Source organism: Zonotrichia albicollis, chromosome Z (genome assembly GCF_047830755.1).
Source record: "Zonotrichia albicollis isolate bZonAlb1 chromosome Z, bZonAlb1.hap1, whole genome shotgun sequence".
Classification (NCBI taxonomy): Eukaryota; Metazoa; Chordata; class Aves; order Passeriformes; family Passerellidae; genus Zonotrichia; species Zonotrichia albicollis.
Window position 1 is genome coordinate 16,755,332 of NC_133860.1, and position 22,374 is coordinate 16,777,705.

Here is a 22,374-nt window from a genome sequence, read left to right on the forward strand (position 1 = left end):
AGTTCCTAGGAGTCCTTGAAGATGCACAGGTATAGAAGAGAGTCAAATCTTCATCAGCAGCTCCTTCTTCACATTCCAGAATAGCCAAATCTACCCAAAATATTTATTGCTTCTTAAAGGGATTAGCTACTGCACTCTACAAGCCAAGAATCAGATTACATTACGTATATATACATCTTAAAAGCATGTAAAGAAACAATTTTCACTGCTGTCTTGCAAATTCCTAGATAAGACAGGCTAAAATTCCCGGTTGACAGAACCAAGAAATTGCTTAAAATATTTATATGACATTGCCCTCTAGAGGAAACCGAGGAAAATCTGTTTCAGTAGAACTCTTCCAGAGATGAAAACACGAAATGTCATTTTCAGCAGAACAATCAGTGTTTGTTAGAAACCATTTTCACTGAGAACATCACACACTGGTTTGGCTCCATTTGTCATCCACAAGTTTTCAAGAGAGAATTCCCCAACCTCTAGCCCAGGGCTCTGTATTCAGAGAGATGGTACCACAGAGTTTACTGGCTACCACATGTCTGATTTTTTTCTCTTTGCTACCAGAATAAAAATAGCCCAGTCTATGAAAAATTGGCAAGCACTTAGTAATTCTTTATCTATGATGGCAAAAAGAGACACTGGCCAAACTGTAGAAGGATGGGCAGGAAGACTTCCCTGACTTTGTTTCATCGAATTGTTACCCTGCTAGCCTGAACCTATTCCAGTGGTCAAATAATGGCATAGCAAACATAGGTCAAAGTTATTACTACATTAATAAAATATTTATTTTGCAAGTTGTTTGTTTGTTTGTTTGTTTGTTTGGGGTTTTTTTTAAGATCATCTGGTCATCTATAGTACTAACTATGGAGAAGGGTTAAAACCAGACCTTGACACCTTTTTAAACAAGAGAAATGAGTCAGCATCAGCTGTAACAGTAACCTCTTTCAGTCATGTTTCAACAATACTGTTTTATTTTGAAAAAGCCTGAATCCATTTTCCATTTACCTCTAGTTTCTCACATTTTTGTTAGAGAGGCTTCAGTTGGATGGGATTCTTGAGTCTTGGATGCTCTAGGGTGAATTTTGCTGCTAATAGTCACCATTTGCCTTACTCTTGTCTGTTTTGGAAGGTACAAGTATTCTTGAACTGCCCCAAATCTTGTCACAGTGCCTGCCAACTTATCTTTTTCCTGTTACTGGTCTGTTAAACATGTTTTCCTTCAGAGGCTCACATGATCTTGCTGAACAACATACACTTTACCCAGAGAAAGAAGCAAGAACAGTGAGCAGTACTGCAGAGTCAGCAGTTGATACATATGCCCTTTGCCTCTTAGCCCACATTTGATAAAAAGGAGACAGAAAAATAAGTTTCAAGGAGCATGTGATACTGCTTGGAGCTGGAGGCAAGTGTCACATGAGCTAAAAAAAGCAATGAGCTTTCCATGTTTAAAAAAATCCCATCCCAAAAGCCATCCACTGCAACAGCTGTCTCTGTAGCTATATACCTGTCTCTTTGCTGATCTCACCTCTGTTTATTGTACTTATCCTCTCACTTATGTCCATAGATGGCAGGTTCATGTTGACAAACCATCTCTCTGAGGCTGATGTTGAGCCTCTGACCGTAGAACTGTCTCTGAAAAATGTTCACCATTTTTCAACCCTCCCTGCTCCTGTCCTTTCCAGTCCAGGCCAGATTTCCAGTGACAGGGGATAAGTGGGTTTTAAGCTGCCATCGCTGCTAATGCTTTTAGCTCTGGAGGGTCACAGTTCAGTTCTAGTCCGTCTTTCAGGACAGCAACAGTCACACCCAGAGGTTGCCAAGCAGGTATGATCATGTCCTGCTTTGCAGAGCAGCTGCAAAAGACATCTAAGAACAAGAAAGCTGCTCATTTAGACCATGCTGTAAGAAAAACTATTTGAATGAGGACTGGAGAGGCTGTGCCTTTGCAGGGCTCATGGCACATCAGTCAGTACAGGTGGAAAAGAAAAACCTCCCAGGATTTTCACTGCCACTCAGTAGCCTGGCTCCAGTCACCTCCTACTTTTGCAGCAGCTCAGAGCTTCCGTCTCAAGAAAACCAATCTTTAGCCCACAGCCTGCTTTGTGCAAAATTCTGGACTCCCAGAATATGAAGAGAAAGTCACATTTACAGTTTAGAAGATGCTGTGAATGACTGCGCATGGCAAACTGGTATGTTTGGGCATCAGCATTACAGAAAGAGTAGGAATAATGGGCACGGAATGTTCCTTGCTTGCGTCTTTGAACATCTGTATTTTTAATTATTGATGGCTAAAGCACTGTTCTGTGCTAGCAAACGCACTGCTGGAGAGGCTGTGAAAATAACTGATGCTGTGGCTGAAGGCCTCACCTGTTACTTGGCTGAGCAGTGGAAAAAAGCAACTCTTATTTTGCACATTCCAGCAGTTTGCCAATTAGCTACGTTCTGCTGAGCCCTGACTGTACTTCCAGATGACCTGAGAGCATGAGATGCTTGCTGTGTGTCAGGCTGAAAACCCCACTCAGGACGTAAAAGGGATCCTGCTGGCACTTTGGTATCAAGGTAAATGACAAGGCACAAGGCTGACTCACCAAAACAGGCTGTTCCCACAGAGGATGAGCAGGGAGGGAAGAGCAGAGAGGGCAAAGCTCCCTCCCAAACACTGGGCTTGTTCTCTTGTACTTACAGCGTGGTCAGAACAGCAAATTAAATGAAGAGGCACAGCCATACATTGGGCAGCAAAGTACAGATTTCTAATCAGAACTTTCACCCCTCATTAAAACAAAGACAAAGCACAGAAAAAACCCTCTCTATAACCTCTGAAGTTTTTACACCTCCTAAGGCAACACTACAAACCACTGTCCAAGTCTTTTCAAGCCTGACGCAATGCTTCTGAAAAGCAAGCATGCAGAGGCAGGGCTGGGAGCAATTTTGGCAGATAACCTGAGGATGTTGTCTAGTTACACATGTATGCTCCTGGGGAATCACGATTTCTAGAGAGAGGCCAGCTCTGTTGTTCAGTGCTGACACTATGTAGGAGGCCGTGATGGGCATATTGATCCCTAAATTTTTGGACAAACATGCAAATACATAGAGGATGTGAGCTATTTAAATCAGTGGAAGTCTTTCCACCATTTTTAATGGGGTTTAGATAAAACTTGTCTGAGCAAGAAGCTAAGCAAGATTAAAATTTGAGGCAGATGAGGGGTTCAGAAAGTCTTTTAAGGAGGCAGTTGTGGTAATGGGATGTTGCTAATGGCCACTCCTACAAGGGAATGAGTTGTGCCTCCATAGAATATCCCTGGCCTGGGGAAATTGAGAGGGATGGCAGGAACTGGAGGGTGAGGAGGGGAAACCGAGTGAACACACACTCAGATTAATAAAGCAAAGAGGACAAACCAGCTAAATGATCTCTGCTGAGTCTGGGGATTAGTGACCTTCTATTTAAGACTTTGGCTCTTAAGAGAGGATTTGGAATAAAGCTCATTTCTTCAGAGCAATTTATTTCTCAACACGTGTGGCTAAGTCTGCTCATACCTTCCAGGAAACATAAAAGAAAGGAAGAAAAACATCTCTTTCTTAGTTTCTTAGTCCTGCTATATTTAAAAGGAGGGGAGAGGGAGGAATTTATATCCACTATCAAGCAGGGGATTTATATCCACTATCAGTGTAAAATACAGCAGCCATGCTTCAGAGGAGACTGCATGCTCCAGACTTCAGGAGCACAGTGAGACTTAGGCTGTGCCTTGCAAATGTTAGACACCCATAGGCTTTCTCTCATTTTGTGCAGGTTCAGCACACATTTACTGTATCTCAGCTCACAGCAGTTCAACAGGATGAGAAAAAACTCAGCCAAAATCCCTACGTGCTGCTTATTTTCCACCAGGCAGCTTGGAGGGCACATCATCACAGGCTTCTCATCCTTGCCCATGATAACAAGGCCAAGGTTTCAACCTCTGTGCCCTGATCCATCACTTAACAGTATGAAGATCGGTAATATGATATAAAAAAGGAAACTAATTCAATTCAACAACAGGTTGGGGGTATTTTTTAGGTCAGTTATGAGAACTCTATTCCCTGAGACTGCATTTGGAGGCTGCAGTCTCCAGGACCACTGTATTTATTTTTCGCTGTGTAGTCAGTGCTGTTAATATTTTAACAAGGAATTCACACAGAAATGTTTGCCCTTTGGCCAAGGGCAAAGGGACAGGATAAATTTCCATTATTTTTCCTATTAAAACAAAAATATTTTCTTGTGGACATAACCAAGAGAAGGCCCTACTAACACCAGGAAAAGCAGCTGCTTATACCGAGCAGCACTTTGTGTTGGCAGCACTTTTGCTTTAGGAAGGAGGTGAGGAAACACAGTAAAGCAGAGCAATCAATCCATGCAACCTGATGTGCCTGGGAGGTGGGGGTGCTATTAGACAAAGCTTTCTGTGATGACCAGCGGTGGTTTTCTTGGGGTGATTTTTCTGTTACAAAAAGGATGTATAAAGGAAATTGCACTGCCAGGAAGATAAATCCCCAAAAATTCCAATGAAACACAATCCCATCATAGGCAGAGAGATCTGAACTACCCCCTTCCACCATAACACAGGCATTCATACACCCCAACAGCCAACCCAGCTAAGGAATGGATTTGTTACCCAAAACGTGTCCTGGAGGGCTGCAGCTGATGTGCTGAGGGAGTTCCCACAGTATCCCATCCCCACACATCAGCAGGGGCACATGGATGCATTTTGAACACACTGATGAGTAAGAAAGTGCAACCCAATCTTGCAGATGCTCCAGAGACAACTGCAGCTGCCAGGACAGGGACAAAGTAGTCATGGCAAGGACAGCCAGCCTCCTGAGGCAGTGACAGCGCCTCGACACAGCATGGCAGGAAGCAGTGCCCCATTGAAAATGCAAAACTGGAGCACTTGATAATCAAAGAGGGACCACATTTGGAGGGGAAGGATGCTTCTTCCAGCAAGAAAATATTTCTATTGCAGGAGCAAAGCAGTTTATTTTTAAAAAATAATCCCATTCAAACTTCTGAGGAAAGAGGATCTCAATAAAAAAGTGCCTTGAAAAGCATTTGTCTTCAGACAAAACAGTTTTCAAATCACACTCAGATTTTTGAGCAGCTCTTCTCAGGCACAGAAAATACTTCACTGCTCCCAGCCCCACAGCACATGCACTGCTCTGCAGGTACAGGTCTGCTCCTTGTCTGCAGGGCTCACAGCACAAGAACAAAGAAGACTGCCCTCATGAAGACCCCTGTTCAGGGCAGAATCTTTCTCTAATTACAGCCAAGAACTGCAGGATTTGTTTCCAGCACCAGCAAGAACCCTTATTTTGACAAAGAACATCAAGATTTCACCCAGCATAGCCCAGGACTGTTAATGACTGCCACAGCAGGCAGCACAAAGTGCTGTGCACATTTTTGAGACCTGTAATTTTGTTGGACATTTTGAATTGTCCTCTGTAATCAGCTGCTAGCACTTACAGAGAGGCAAGACTGTGCTTAGAATGTCCATATATCACACACCTACTAGTGGCACTGACATGTGAGGAGGAGCAGGACTCTATCTTCATAGCTCCAGCTATCCTGGAGGCATGAACATAGGATGTGCAGCAGCACCAAGCATTCAGGAAAGACCCTGGCTCTACTGAAAACCTTCAGCTTCAGGCAAAATAAAAGATTTGCCTTCAGTAGTGGCACTTGAAGCTCCCTCCCCCCTGCAGACCTGATTCCTGAAGGCCTTTCTCAGCACCTCCGAAAATAAACTGAATTCCCTGAAATTTGGCATGCGATATCTATTCTGAGGAGGAGCCTGAGCAACTCCCCCTGGACACTGACTGAAGATGAGAGACTAAGAAAGCACTGTGCAAAGGTATGGCTGTCAAAATATTTCTCTCTTCATTTTTTTGGAAGTAATTCCAGTTTGTGGGTTAAAAAGAAGCCAGCCACTTCTCTGACTGTATTCCCACATATTGCAATGTTTGGTAATTTTTGGCAATGAGAAAGATGATATCTTGAAGGAGTGGTTGGGTTTTCTCAGTGACAAAATTATAATAATAACAACTCATGTTTCCACCACACTGTCAACACTGGTAATGTATCTTACTCTACTTTTTACAAGCATGCATTTGAAAATCTACTTAACACTGATTTTAACGATTAAATGTATATGGTAGCTGTGTCCAAGCGCTGCAGCTATGCTTGATGAAATTCATAATCAAATATTTCAAACTGAATTATATTCATGGAAAAATAATTTTTTTTGCAGTGCTCCAAGGACTTGCTCAATGAAGCTCCATTCAGTTATGTTCAAGAAATGAAGGATTCATCTGTCATCTGTAGAAACACTAACAGCCTTCGTTCAGTAAGTGAGTAATAGCCCAAAATGAGTAGACTAGATCCAAAATACATAGGAAGTTGTTGTCTGGGGGAACATAACCCACATATTTTGGAGATACAGTTATATAGACAGAAGATAAATAAATAGGCAGAGTTTTGACTAACCTTTGTTCAGTATTCCAATACAGCTCATTTCCCTGCAATTTTGTTTGATAGACACACAATTTGCTAACTCTAAAGAGAGCAATAATTTTCCCTCAATCACTAACATCACCAAAAATGACACCACCTACATTATTCCTCTCTAATGTAATAATACCCTGTTAAGCAAAGAGCTTTGATGATTTTATTACTGCATAATGTTTCTCTAAATGAAAAGAAAGAAAAAATAATAAAAGAAACAAGTTCAGCAATGATCAACCCGTCTCTGCTGTTTACATGGAAATCAGGTGGAATTTAAATAAATAACTTTTCTTTAAAGAAGTCATATTCAGCTTTCCTAGCAAGGAGACAGATGAGTGGTACTCACAGCTGGCTCCTCCAGAAAATATTGTCCTGCTCTTACTGTGTCTGACCCCATCACCACTCTGAGATGGGAGGACCTGTAGACACACAAGGCAGGTGCCAAAACAGCCCTGTCTGTCCAGGGCTGTCCAGTCTGTTCCAGCTCCAATCATCTGCCCCTGCATCCTCTAGAAGCTGACCACACCCACAGGACAGCCAGCAGAAGGGACTGTGTGCTCTCACCTCTTCTCTCTTGTTTTCTGATGTATTAGTTTAGCCCCATGGAACAGGGAGGGCTTGGATGGCAGGCTGGAGTTAGAGCTGAGGTTACATGAAGCCCAGGGTCTGTGAGAACACTTCAGCAAACCGTGCTGCAGAGGTGGGAAATGGCAGAGCTCCGAGACCCCAAGCCAAATCCTCCACTGTTAAGGGAATAAATCAGAAGATTCCCCACAGTATCAGCGTAAAAAACTCCATCATCAGGCAAGATGGGGCTGCCCTGGAACGCTTGGCAACTGTGGAATTAACACACAAGCAGTCATTTTGCTTGCCCAGTCCAACCTGGTGCTGGAGGAGCTCAGGCAGTATTTTACTTTCACTGACCATGCGCAGGCTCCACAAAGTAAATCACACCACAAATCAGAGCCCCTTGTATCGACCTGGAAGTGTTTGTCACTCAGCCAGGGAATAATTCGGCAGTCAGAAACTGAGTCAGAACTACTATTTAGTGCACTGCCCTGCCCCAACACCACCTTGAAAAAACAAGGGGAAAAGGGCTCTGCTACTTCCACCATAGCAGCAGGAATATGGAATTCCCTAGGAAAGTTTCCTCTTGGAAGCAGTCTTTCCAGAAGGCAAGCTGATGTTGTCTTTCAGCCTCTTGTAAAGCTAGACAGAATTATGTCCCTTCTGAGCACCCCAGTGGGGAAAGCTCCTGAAAGACTCTCAAAGCTTCCTGAAGCATTCCAGATGCACAGTGTGGGAACTGGGGCAGGAGCTGCCAGCCAGCTCCCTGGTAGGAAAAAAGCCAGCTCTCCAAACTGGGAGCATCCTCGAGGTCCCAAACTGTCATCCATCAACATCACCCTTGTCAAATAGCAGAAAACAGTAAGTTAGGCAAGGATGCTTTGGATGCTGAAAATAAAGCAGGAAATGTCCTAAATTTTGGCCTAAATTGGATGTTGAATATTCTAAAACAGGATTTTAAAAACAACACTAGCTCCACACTACCAAAACTCTGCCTTTGTAATGGCCAAAAAAAGTAAGGAAAATGGAGCACTTGGTTCCCATTAGCTGCAGTCACAGGTTGCTGGTTTAATAACAGAGCTTTCCAAAAAGAACAAACACTAAATTAAGCCTTCAGAGACAGGTCAAAAAGGACAGATATCCAAATATTTCCAACTTCATTGGCTATTGTCTCTCATTTTGCATTATTAATAAGATAACATTATTGCTGCCCACTGCAAGCAATTCCCTTGTATTTGGAAACAGTGACATCTAACAAAGGGGAAACAGCAAACTAACTGCCTTTTGCCATAAACCCTCTCAAATTTGGAGGTGCCACTGATTGACACTGCCACAGTACCAATATGTACACACTTTTTGAATCACAAGCTAGGAATTACAGAGGGTTATTGTCATACCTGTAAAACCATAGAAGGTTGAGCGGCCCAGCACCCACAGATTGAGGAGTCACTGCTTTTATTCTGCCATGTGTCAGAATTGGGAATGATGGTCAGCCCAAACTCCTGACACATTCAAGTGAAGTGATCCTGCCTGCTGGGTTTCCCCAAGGGTCCACCCCCAAAATAAATTCCCTTTTGGCAAGAGGGGGAGGATTTCATTCCCTCAGGTACATTGTAACCTCAGGTATGAATGAACGTTTACATCCTCATCTACAGCAGAGAAAGGGTTTTGCCTTTGCAAAGGGCAATGTGAGAAAGTCTACCAGCCCACAAAGAGCAAAACTGGGACAATAACTGATTTTACAGCATGGAATAGCTGAATTAAAAAAAAAAAAAAAAAAAAAAAAAAAGAATAATCTGTAGCATTGCAAGAATCCTAATTTTTGATTTGAACTCTTAAAGACTTCAAGTTTTCTGGGTCAGGAGACATTAGAAGAGAGCAAATGCATTAGAATCAAAGGGAATTTATTAAAATGAAGTTGTTCCAAACTGGAAAACACAAAAATGTCTTGCTTTGAGAAAGTCTCAGACAATATTTAGCTGTCAAAAACGCTTCCCTCAACTGAAATATTCAACAAAAAATATGAGCACCTGTAAAAATATCTTCCAGTGCTGCTGCATCTGTGTTCATTTTTGCTTAAGAAAACAGTTTTATACAAACCCAGGAGGGCTCCTGCTTTAGTGCAGCCCCTCTGGTGATTATGACTTATAATCTTTTGACCCAGTGACCCCTAAAAATTTTCCAGAAGAAGTGTGAGTAGCACATGTAGGCTAATTATCAATTTGATTTTGTTAGTTATTTTCTACAAAATTTTAAGAAGGAACCCAGGGCTCTCTCAGGGGCTGGAAAGCAAAGGTCAAAACCTCTTCTCCTGGACTTCCATCAGTACCAACTGTGCCCTGCACCATGTGGCACCAGAGGCAGCTGCTGCTGCTAGCAGCTCTGTCACCCTTACCTTGCTCCGGTGACATCCACACCGACCATCAGCTGCCCGTTCAGAGAAAGGATCTCGTCTTTCAGGCGCACTCTTCCGCACTTCCCGGCCGGGCTGTTCTTCTTCAAGTCTGTCACCCAGATGCACCCGACGTCGAGCACAGGCCCCTTATGCGCCTTCCTCTTCTTTCCTCCCCGACGCTTCTCCCCATAGTCCCCCAGAGCAGGGATATTCCCAAAGCTCAAGCCCAGGACTTCATTTTTCCGCATCTCTTGGGCCAGGTACATGGTGCAGATCTCCGTATCCAAAGTCCCACAGCTCCCTGGCTGCAGGTTGCTCTCGTCCACGGAGAAGTTGAGCTGGATGTACTCGCTCAGCTTCTGGACGGCCGAGCGGCAGAGCTGCTGCTCGGCTCCCTCGGCCCCCTCCCGCCGGCTGTTCTGCAGCCACTGGCACAGGAGGGAGAGGAAGACCCCCGCGTTGTCCTGTGTGATGGGCATCGCTGTCCCTCCCTGGGCATCCCCTCACGACCTCAGCCCCGGCCCCACTCGGCTCCCTTGTCGCCCGCCGTGGCGCCCCGCAGCCCCTGGGGACATGCTGGAGTGGGGCTGCAAGCCCAAAGCAAGCCCCATCTAGTCTCACGGAGATTTCTGGGGGGTTCCAGCTGACCAAAAACACAGTCAAGGAAGGATGCGTGGTGTCCAGGCGCTGCACCGGCCCTTTGAACAGGCTGGTGGGTCAAGTTTGCGAGCGTCTCTGGCTGTCCAGGCCTGCCTGCCGCCGGTGTCCCCGCTCCGTCGGGGCGTCCTTCCCGCCACGATCACCACGGCGTCTCGTCCTGCAAGGATAAAGCAGCGTGGTTAGAAGTGTCCGAGCCGCTGAAGGCGCCCCGCAGCCCTGGCCCGGCGGCCCAGGGCCGGCTCGCACGGCCTAGCCGCTCTCCTCCTGCGATTTACCACTTGAGGGCACCAGCTGCTCTCCGCAGCAAGGGAATAAAAGGTCACCATTAGCTCCTGACCTTGGCGGTGAAATGTGGGCCGCAGAGCCCAGGAGATGCTCTTGCCGCAGTTCCGGGGCTCTGACCGGAGCGGGGGAGACGCTCCTGCCAAGGGCCGCTGGAGGGGCACCGGCCTCACCAGCGACTGAAGCTGACAGCCCTGCCGTCCATGCCAGTGATTTTGGGCTGGGAAAGGCTTAAACCGGTCTCTTCCCAGACTTAGCTCCCCACCAAGCTGCTGAGGGATGGGCAGCAGCAAACGCGAACGGTGAGGACACCAATGGGGTCCCTGCCTTCGTGGCAGCAGTGGCTCACAGCCACCTTGTGGGTAAAGCATCTAAAGAAGTGACTGTCCAGTTTCCTGGGAAAAGAGTAGGGCAAGTGAATTCCCCAGTTTCCTGCAGTTTGGAGAGGGAGGCACACGATCAGCCAGGAGTCAGTGGGAGCCGGGGGTTAGCAGGCAACAGGGCAGACAGGGTTTTTTGCCAGGATCATTAGGATCTATGAAACAACAAAAACCCCTGACATGAGTGAAGTCTGGTTGACCAGATTCTTCCAGGACTTTATTTTCTAAAGCAGTGGATGATAGTGCGCTGTGCACCAGGAAAACTGAAGAAAGCAGCAGCTTCAAGCTAGCAGCCTGTAGGTCTGTTCTTGCAGATGTGCATGAAAGGCTTGTGTTGGGTAGAAAAGCTGTAGGAAGAGCTTATAACCCCAAAAGAATGAGGGTAGAGGAAGGCTCTTGCAAAATGCTGCTGCCCAAAAGCTGTATGCAAAGTTCTGCCACCTCCTTGGCTGTGAGGCAATACTTAGATAGACAGGAGTGACCCCAAGAAAGCTCAGGCAGGGACAACAGCAGCTCAGTTCCACGTCATGCTTGTACAGGAGGACACAAGCATCTTCACCAAGAAGCTGGAGTTACACCAATGGCTCAGCTTGGGAAAGGAGGAACTGGCCCCATGCTTAGCGAGAGGGACTTCTGAGTTAGGCTCAGGGCAGGCAAAACAGGGAAGAAAAGGGGAAGAATAAAGACAGAAACTGCTCAGGCACATGTCTAAAACAAGAGGTTTTAAACACAGACTGATCAGGAGACAAGGTTAAATCCTCTGAACATTTTAGATACCTAATGCAACACTGGTGAATATGTGGAGGTTTTACCACAGAACTTAAGTCTTATTTAAGATCTCATATTTAAGACAAAAGCAATGATTTAATTGACATAACTGGAACTTACTGTAGTAAGACCTAGATCTGTAATATTGATCTAAAAATGCATAGCTTATATGTGCACCAACAAAGAAAAAGCAGAGGCAGAATTTCTTGGCATACTGAGGATGATACGTATATTTGCTCTGAGGTCCAGAATGCAGAAGGAGTAAGAACTGCTAAATTATCTGGTTAATAATAAAGGCAGAAAGCACAAAACAAACACAGGAGAAGGCACAACAAACCCTAAACCAAGAACCTGATAACAGCTGACTCAATGGTAATGGGAAAGTAGGAACATAAGATTCTACTAGAAATGGAAAATAGTAAGAAATAGAAAGTCCTGGTGCCTTCAGAGCAACATTCTCACATAATGGATGGGGTCAAGGAATTAGCAGGGAAGTGCCTCCAAAGAGAGATGTGTTGAGGGTAAGAAGGTGAAAAGAAACTCATGTAAGAATGCCTGTAAAACCAAGGGATTGGGAACAGCAAAACAGAAATTCCTGGTTTCAGTACATTAAAAAAAAAACCTGCTAGGAGAGAATTCATGGAGAAGAGTTGAAAGGAAAAAGAAATCAAGGTGAGCTGTAGTTTCTCGAAGAAACAATATTTTGTGCTTAAAAGGCACAAGCACAATAGCATCTCAATGAAGAAGGATCAGAAGACTTGGCAGCATCACGAGCTTTTTATTTTCCTCAAAGACAAGAAGAAAGAATACTAAAAGGTTACTGAGCACAAGTTAAAAAAAATAGTGTGAACACATAGGCAAAAATAATAGAAACATCAGGGTAAAAAAATGAAAAGAAACTTGCAGAAGATTAAAAAAAAGCTACCCTTTATATGCATATTAATACCAAGAAGGCAATCCTTAAAAATGTTGCTCAGAGAGAAAGTTTTGAAAAATGACACCAAAAGAGGCAACACTGGTTTCAGTTTTCCTTTAGTCCTTGTTAAAATTACCAGCTATGCACAGGGGATTAGTACACAGTGTGACACAATATCAGTACAGAGGTATACTATCCTCTTCTCTGCCTGTAACAGAGTAAGACATTAGTTCAATTCAGGTATTTCCAGTCCAGCAGAGTGGGAAAAAACACCATTTAAATTTCCTACAAAACCAGCTAAAACCATCTCAGATGGGTGGTCACTTGTGAGTACTCAGTTAGTAAGGGGGTTGGTCACTTGTGAGAACTCAAACAGGTAAGGGGCCAGAATTAAGGATAACAGCAAATGCAGTGGCTGTCTTCAAGGGTCGAAAGAGAAGCAGCAGAAAAATGTGACATCAGTCAATCTAGCATCAATCATCCTTAAAACTCCAAATCAAACAGAGAAATACTTTGCATTTATGTGGAAGAGAACAAAAATCTAAGCAGCAGCAAACATAGGAGACAAGAATAAAATCATGTGAAATCAAATTAATTTCTTTTCATAATGGAGACATTGTTGAATATCATTTATCTGGGCTTTATTATAGCTTTTGTCACTGTCTCAACTTTCTCATAAATATACTAGGGAAATATGATTAAATGAGACTTCTACAAATCCATACCCAGGGAGTAGTTATTAATGACATTCTGTGAAACAGAAGGACACTGAAAGTGGAGCTCTGCTGGATCTATATAGTCTGGTTCTGCTCAGTACATTCATTAGTGACCTGGACAATGAAAGCGAGTACACATATTAAATCTGCAGATTACACGAAGCTAGGTGTGTCTGCAGACACACTGGAGAACGGGATTAGCATCTAAAATATCTTGGCAGAAATCAGGAAAACATAATCTAAAAATTAGGGTAAACTTCATCAAGGACAAATGCAGAGTACTACAAAAGGAATATCTCACTTAGAAAGGATTGGCTGTGTGGCAAATCTTTGTCAAGAGATGCAGCATTTTCACAGAATCACAGAATGGATTGGGTTAGGAAGGAATGTGGTCCCAAGCCCCCCTGCCATGGGTAGGCACACCTTCCACCACAGAGCCCCACCCACCTTGGCTTTGAACATTTTCCAGGGTTTATAGGGAATCATTCTTGTCAATCTCCTGCTGTTGGAGGAAAAAAAGGGTCATTGTCCCAGGCTGTGTCAATGGGGACAAAGGTAACATGGCATATTAAGTATTTCTGTAGCCTCACACAGGGATGGGAAGGTCTCAGCAGCAAAACTGCCCCATTGGAACAGAGTTCTGACATGATTTGCCAGTCTTGGAAGTGTGAATTACTAGGAAATACTGAAAAAATTAGGGTCTGCTAAAAAGCAAAAAAGTATTGCAGGTAGGGTGTGAGAGCACAAGTTAAAGGTCCTCATGTATTTCACAATGCCCCACCGTGACCATGAGGAGAAAAGCAATCTGCTCCTCTTGTCCATGATGGAGTAATGTATGTGAATCATGTCCAGGTAGATTTAGGGTAGTGGTTAGGTAACACTCAGAAGGATGAAGAAAATCAAGACCCTGGGGAGCACCATCTCAGGTGCTGAAGTCTCCAACACTCATGGTCTCTGCAGAAGGTCAGAGATCTGCCATGAACAATGATTGGAGCCAATATCTCTTGGATTGTGGGAGACATTAGATCTCTTCATTTCAACCCCTCTTTCACTTCCTTCAACATCATTTTCTGTCCTAGTGAAAGTCCAGTAAGAAGTCATTTAATGGATATCATACCATGAGTTATGACAATGACACCCTTGTGACAATGACACCCTTTGCTAAAGGTACAGCTCTCACTGACCATACAGGGTTGAAAACCATTCAAGCTCTAGAGAAGATTGGACCAGATCATTCTTTGAGGCTCCTTTTGCCTAAAAACTTAAGAGGTTTTGTTCTCAGCTGTTTATCAGTTTTGACACTGGGTAGACATGTTACGGACTGTTTTTTGCCAACTATCCCCAGATCAAAAGCACTGCCAGGGTCCCTGGAGATCTTGGGGCTCCTTGAAAGCAGCTCAGAGTTGTAGGTCAAGTCTCCAAATCTCCTCTCTGCATTGGCAAAGGGCACTGATGTTGACTTCAGCTTCAATCTGCAGTTAGCCGTCCAGAGTGTTCAAAGGCATCTGCATTCCACGCAAAACTCATCCATCATTCATTTAGCAGCATTGCTGGAGGGCTCTCCCCCTCCATGCACACACATCCCTCCAGAGATAGAGGAGGACAGCCCCCTCCACGCCGCCGGAGGCAGGCAGCCTTCAAAACCCCATTCCTTCTCCCCACAGGAAAAGCTGCGGGCATCGATACGCTGCGGGTTGCCTGTCTACGCCCCTGAGCTCACTGCAGAGCCACGGCAGACACTTAAATTAATCATGTAGATAATTATACAGTACTTTCAAGGGATTTGATATTCTCAAACAAAACCTTCTGGCTTTGGAAAAATTACTCCAGACAAGCATAAATAGGAAATACTCCTTCCAGATGTAACAGACAACACAGCACTGAGCTGAATGCCTCTGTGCTGGTGAGATGAGTGGCTCACGTGTCCATTGCCATAGAAGCAAAAAATAGAAAGGTGGTAAGCTGTTCGTCAAGGGAAAAAATAGACCTGCCTGATAAAAATGGAAACCTCAACGCTAAGAAGAAATTTATTTTTACTCTTGACTTCCACAAAATAGACTCAAGACCCACGTGAGAAAATTTCATGGAGTCACCACCACCTCGCTTACTTGCTGTAGGTGATAGATCTGCCAGACCACCCTACCTGCCTTGCATCGAGTACAGACCTATATACAAAATACTCTAATTTTATGCCCACACTGGAATTGTCTGGTGTAAAACAAGCCAGAACTAGGAACACGCAGCCCCCTGGGCCCAAAGTCCCCTGTCTTGTAAAAAGGAGTCCCTGTTCCTGGGGACAACTTTCCACCAAAGAGATTTTGTCCTGGTTGCTCTGAATCCCTCTGAGGGCTACTGATTAACACTCTCTGGTAATTAAATCTCCCATCTTACCTACATCTCAGTAGTGTGGTCTGTTGAGATTTTTCATTAGCAGTTTCAAGGATAAAGTGAACTAAGATTTTGCACAGAGGATGTTTGCAAGCACAGAACATCTCAGCTGGGAAAGTACTGGGGTGGGAAATGTCAATTAATATACTGAGTATGATATGGAAACAATATTAATCCTGTTCAAATAGAAGGATCTATTCAATTGATGCCATTCAAATGATGGTGCAGAGACAGTATGACCACTCAGTTTGAGGAGGACCCATAAAGGGGATCAGCCTTTCATGGGATTTAATCTTTAAAAGACTCTCACCATGGTAAGTACTGATTTTAGGGCTCAGGCATACACTCCACTGCTGTGGGAGCCCATGGACTGAAGCCAGAGCCAACCCACAGCACAAGACAGGTGCTCTTCTTTGCAAGAAGGAAAGCTTTTGGGCCAGATATTCTCAGAGGATCAAAAAGATGCTGCAAAAACCTTGATAGAGGCACGGTCCCCTCTCACTCAGCAGTGCCAACAGCCAAGTCCCACACCTTTCCATCCAACCACAAAACAACCAGCCACTTTGCATGGCTGCAGCCTGGGTGCATGCCTCTTCCCAAGGGTGTGCCACACCAGCACCTGGTGAGCAGAGCTGCCTGGTCCCCTTCCTTGTGCCACCAGCCACAAAGATCCTCCTGGGCATCATCAAATCCAGACCCCAGCTACCACAGCAACTTTTTCACACTCTAATCAATAAAACTCATTGAATTTCAAATAGAAGTAAAGAACAATTACATCTCTGATATTTTGCTGGAAAGCTGCCCCAACACTTTGCATAGTTGGAAATGGTCTGTATTTTGGCTTAAATGTATTCATAATCAGTTTATACCCACAGACATGCAGCTTCTATAGCCCTCTGCTCTTCTTAGTGTTTATCAGCTCTTCTCACCTTCTTCCCTGGAGTATTTACAGCCGGAAAAATCAGGTCTTGCCTGCCCTTGTTCCACCCCGCACGTCCACATAAGATGTGCTCTCAAAGGCTGAAATACCACCCGCGTAAATAAACTGGCTATCTCCTTCTCCATTCCTCAGTGAAAGTTTTTAGCTATGGCTCAGGAAGTAATACACTTTCTTCCTTCATCTCCAGCCTTTTTGTTCAAAATACCAAGCTAAACATACGTTATGTAGGTGAAGAAAGGCTCCTTCTTTAAGGCTTTCTTAAGGCAGCACAAAAGCTGTCTTAAATGACTGCTTATGGAAAAATAAAAATATTTTGTTTAAATAAGTTGAGGCTGGAACTGTCAAAAAGCATATGTGGATATTCAGTGCATAAACAATAAGCTTTTTTCTTTTCTGACAAATTGAGCTTTTTCTTCCTATGTTGTCCTCGAAGGAATGATGTAAAGAGTTCCTATAATCACTGTCTCATAGGGGGAAACAGAAATGAAGAGGGTCATTAAAATGTCCCATTACTGATTTTTGAAAGGTGATTTGTGCAAATGGCCAAGACCCAATCCTCCAGGATAACCCCTTTGGCATTTCCAGCCTGACCAAAACTTCCAGAAAAACATACATACAGTTATTCCAAAAATTGTTTTCATCCCCTGAGTGAGATGACTTTATAATTGCTTTAAAGGTTATGTTTGACATATACCGTAAATCTTTTTATATATATAGATGAAGGCATTGTACTTGTTTTCCTAAAGTCATCTGGGCACTTCAGCACCAGAGAAATAAATCCAGCACCAGCAAAAGACATTAATGTACTAATTTCTATTCAAGTGTAGCTTCTACTTATTAGTTAGAAACTAATAGGGGAAAAAAAAAAAGCATCAATAGGAAGAAAACCACTTTGGAACTGAATCAGGGTTTTCACTAAAAGACACACTGTTATTTAAAGATAGTTTTTCTGTGATGGTCTGAGGTCTGAAATCCTTCAGGACAGCAGCAAATCAGTTTTATTCTGGACTACCCAGAGGTACAAATCAGATCCAGGCACACAGTTATGTTTCTGCTGAATTAGCCAGAGTGCACATTTACAGGTCAGCTTTATGCTAGCCACAGGAAGACTTCTGATATTTGACCTGGCAATAAAAATTTAAATCTTACGCTGGGAGGCTTTGAGAGATTTTGAACAAATTTGAATTGACAGGAAGTTTTATAGCAGTCAGCATTTTATATTTCATGGCCTCAATGCTTTTAGTACAGCTGTAGGAGCCCTAAAGCTGGATTTTCTGCGCAGTCAAACCACAGCCTCGGGTTTGACCTCCCCACAAGTAAACAACAGGAATACAGGAATATTAAAACCAGGATTTTTGTTCTTTAACATCAGCTGAATCCTCATCTGAGATTGTCGCCATGGGCTCCATTTCTGGCCAAAGGAGAAGAACAGGCCCTCTAAGGAGAAAATAGTTATCTGGTCTCTTGTAGATCTTTATTTTCAGACTAGATGCTTGACATCTTTCAAGTGCACTTTCTGCTCCATTGCCTAAAAAATGTGTGGCCAAGTAAAATAAAGGTATCTGAATATGATCAGATGAAATCTGCTTTAAACCAGTTAACCAGGCAAACTGGGCACAGAAAAAAATTGAATATAGCATAGCTAAATAAAAGCAGTGGTGAAACTGTATCAATTCTTGCAGACAGGTTCCCTGCAATGCTTTCTTAACTGCTTTGATTTTCAAGTATTTATGTCCACTATATTAAAGATCAAAAGGCCTATGCAAACATCTAGACTTACTAAATCAAACCTAGTAATTGCCAGGACATTTACAGTATCAGCCCAAGCGAGCCCTGAGAACAAAGAACAGTTCACCAAGAGGGCACTGAAACAGCCAAGCATGGAAATGCGGAATTCTTGCAGGAAACCTTACACTCTAAAGGGGGGCACAACAATTGGGTAAAAACCTAACCATATACTTGGATTTGTTTTGAAAACCTTGCCACCAAATAGCTCTCTAGAGGAGTTATTTATTTGCAGGTGCTCTCACAGTACCCATAACACTGGCAATTAGCAAAATCTTTCCTTAAGGAAATGAGATTGTGCCCATTTTTGTAAAGAGGGAGTGGAGCTACAAGAAAGTAGGCATGCCATACAGCCTCATCTGGAGCTTCCCTGTAGGCACAGGGCCACTGGAAAATTTCATAAGGACAATATGTGCCCCCACTACTGGCATCACGGGAAGAGAGCGAGGCTCTCCTCATTCCTTCTACCCTTGCTCCAGATCATCTGAGTGCACTGCAGGACTGGATCACTCTCAGCCCAGGGACAGTGTGAAGTCCACAGGAGCTTCCACCGCCAGTGTCACCTCAAAGGCCATGAGGTATATTGTCCTTGCCAGCAGCACTGCTCAGGAGGAGCTGCCTCTGTTCCCACAAAACCAACCAGTGCCTCTTGGCTTATTCCTTCTGGAGCTCTGAAGCCATCCACTTCCTCCCTTCCCTTATTTCCATACAACATAAGCAAGCTCATAAAAGGAGACACATTTCCAAACATATCAGAAATCGGGGATCATGATATCCTAGAAAGTATTTTCCACTGGACCAGGAACATGGCGGGATTTCAATGATAGTACTAAAAATAAAACAAACAGATGGAAGCTGAAGAACACACCTCCTGTCTGTCAGCAGTTAACAGTGAAGCTCTGAACCCTGGTGTTGACCAAATGCTCCAGTTCCCACCCCAGCTCAGGCAGCACAAGCCTTTCCCTCACTGCATGTCCTTGCAGTCTTGCCTGTGTTTAAGAGGCTGGTGTCCTCTGGGGACGCAAATATGATGTATTTTGGGATGGTGAGTAGACATGCAGGCAGCCCTGCTCTGAAAGCAGGGATAACCAAAGCCAGTTGGGTTGCAGATGGCAATAAAATGCTGAGCCAGGGCTGCGATGATACAGCTTCACAGTTTTGTGTATTAAATAACAAGGTTGTTTGACCTGCTTGGTTTGGTAAGGAAACCTCCCAAGTGCACTTTTCAACATACCATAACTGCTGTGTTGCAAGAGGAGATTCAGAGACAGACACAGTGGGCTTTTAAACTGGAGAGACAGCTGGGCTCTAACCACTGGGCTGCATTTTCCACCATCATTGAGAGGAATTAAAAAGAGACAGCAGAGGAGGAAGTATCTGTCTGACCATCCATTATTAACGAGAAGATCAAATCTAAAACTCTTTCTGATACTGATACAGAAGCCCTTTAGCAAAATCAAATTATTCTCTTCCATCCTCACCCTCTTTATACACAAACCATCTTCAGCAGCCTTCTCTCCAAGTCCTGGTCAGGTGGGAAAATGAAGAAGCTTTGCAATTTCTAAGTGATTTTCTAAATCTTGCCAATATTCTTATTCTCAATGTAATTTTGAGTATTGAAGTAAGACAGGCTTGCCTTTTTGCATTCATTTAAACCAGAATGAAACAACTTACTTCAGACAAGAGTAAAAATCACCTAATTCTCACATGATCTAGTGTCCCAGACTATATCAAAGCAAATTTCTTTAGCTGTCAGATCATTAAAACTACTTATCTACCTCTAAGCTCTTAAAGACTATTCAGTTTGATAGCAGAAAAAAAGAATGTTTAAGGAACCAAGTTATTGCAAGCTTGTTCAATGATGAAAGATCTGTATTTAAAGAGTTTCTTGAAGAATGGTACCCATCCAGTTCTGCAATTATTCAGCCTCCTCTGTACATCAACATGCCTAATCATCCTTTGGATCTCTTCCACTTGCTGAAGAGTTCAGAGCTGATGCTGGGAAGCACCATTATGAATTTTCAGAGTACTCAGAATTCATTTCTGACATAATTTATAGAAGTAAAAATCTGCAGTAACATAATTAGTCAGAGATGCTTTTCTGGATTTACTCTACAATTGTGTAACCACAGAGGAAATCTAATTTTAAGTATGCAGATTCCAAGAAACATCCCTTTTCCAAGTTTGAAAATAGCACAGTTCTATCTCTCTTTCTCTCTCTCTCTCTCTCACACACACACACACACACATATATTCACACAGAAAACTAGTCACAACTACAGGCATAAGGATATAAGTAACAGAGTTAGGACTTCAAATTTACATTTAGGCACCTTAATAAGTCACACAGTTTTTAAAGGTCCGTGCTAATGTCACCTACTACTGTATGACTTTGAAACAAACCCCTATTTACCTATTACTTTATAGTGAAAACCCCAAATGTCTCAACTGCAAGGCTTCCTGAGGGACTGGTCTTCCATGTAATGTTTTGAACACTATAGAAATTTACTGTACACTCCAGATCTTTCTGAAAAAAACACTTATATTAAAATAGGTACAAAAGTAGATCTGTAATTATTTTTAAATGCTTCCACTCTTCTTAAGAACTTCCTGTGGGAAAGATCTCTGCAATACTTATTCATAAAACAAGAAAATGTAAATAACATGTTAAATTTGGACTGCATTGTCTGCAGGAGTCATCCATCTAGTCTTACAAACAAACCACAAACATCTCATGTTCCAATACTGTAATTCTATATTAAATAAACAAATGTCCCCAACAAACTGTTTAAATTAAATGCTGATAAGCACCAAGAAAACAAATAGCTTACAACACTGCAAAATGAATACACTTGGAAGGTGGACTAATGGGATGTCACCGTGTTACTGGAAAGGCAAAAATTTCAAATAAATAAATAAATAAATGGTTTTCCATTTTCCCATAAGTCTGAATTAAGACAAACAATATTTTTATTATTATTGCAACCAGATATAACAAGGCATATTTCCACATCGCTGTTCCCAAAATCCATTAATCATCTCTAATCTGATGACCTGAGCACTGGAAATAATTAACAGCCTGCTATGACTGCTCCCAAGCAAGTGTTCCAAGTAGAGCTTAGGAAAGGACTTTCAGAGAAGATTCTCTCTGTCTTGGCTTTGGCAGTGTCCTGGGGTGACTTCATGATGCTGAATTCACCATATCCCCACTTCATGATACATCATATCACTTCATGATACTGAATTCACCATATCCCCTTTCACCTGTTTAGCCCAGCAATAAGTTCTGCACTTCTGAGACAGGTTCTGAGAGGGAAGGAGAGGGAAGAAGGACATGGTTTGTCTGCAGAAACTGCACTCACTCTCCTGCATTCCTGCTCACGGTCTGCGTTGTCTGCAGCATGGACAGACAGGGGGACAGAGCTCTCCTTTGCCTTTAGTCAGTTTTTAGCTGGCAGAGAAGTTCCCTGACTCTGGCTTCTCCTTTTTTTGGAACTGATCAGCCCTGCTCAGGCCTGAACACCCAGAATGGCACCAGGAGCTCACACCGGGACTGGGACGCTGCGTTCCAGCACCGCAGGGATGGATGAGAGACTGAGCGAGCTCAGCTACAGCCCATGACAGCACTCTCTCTGAGTCTGCCATCTCTGCAGAACAGGGAGAGGTCCCAATGTTTAATGCTGTTCATTTTTTCATGTTTGTGTGTACTTTGCCTGTTAAATAAACAGTTTTTTCCACTATTCTCGAAGAGGGGCAGCTTGAATTTACTTTCTAGAGACCACTTCAGAAGTTTCCTCCCAAAATTTACCCTAGACAATGATAGGCAGATCCTGTAACACTGTTCACTTACTCATCAGCACCAATGCTCTTTCACTTCCCACTCATCCAGTAGGTGAAAGACCACAGGACTTTCAGGTAACAGTTTACATTTCTACCACTAATATCTACCTGGAGGCAATACCTGCATTTCCCTTCAACACTGCATACACTTCACTCCTTCTCCATGAAGGGCTGGTGTGAAGACAGCAACAGAGCTCAGCTTTCCTTCATACAG

The 22,374-nt window shown here is 43.4% G+C and overlaps 1 protein-coding gene across 4 annotated transcripts in view; it reads right to left on the minus strand.

The window, feature by feature from the left end:
* The window catches only part of PDZD2 (PDZ domain containing 2), a 201,117-nt gene that overhangs the window by 127,416 nt on the left and 51,327 nt on the right, over positions 1-22,374 (minus strand). For all 4 annotated transcript variants that reach the window (XM_026794602.2, XM_026794603.2, XM_005488779.4 and 1 more), the window contains one exon: positions 9,486-10,302. In XM_026794602.2, coding sequence (XP_026650403.2) covers positions 9,486-9,964 — 479 coding nt within the window. In that variant the 5' untranslated portion in view covers positions 9,965-10,302. The remainder of the gene's footprint in view (positions 1-9,485; positions 10,303-22,374) is intronic.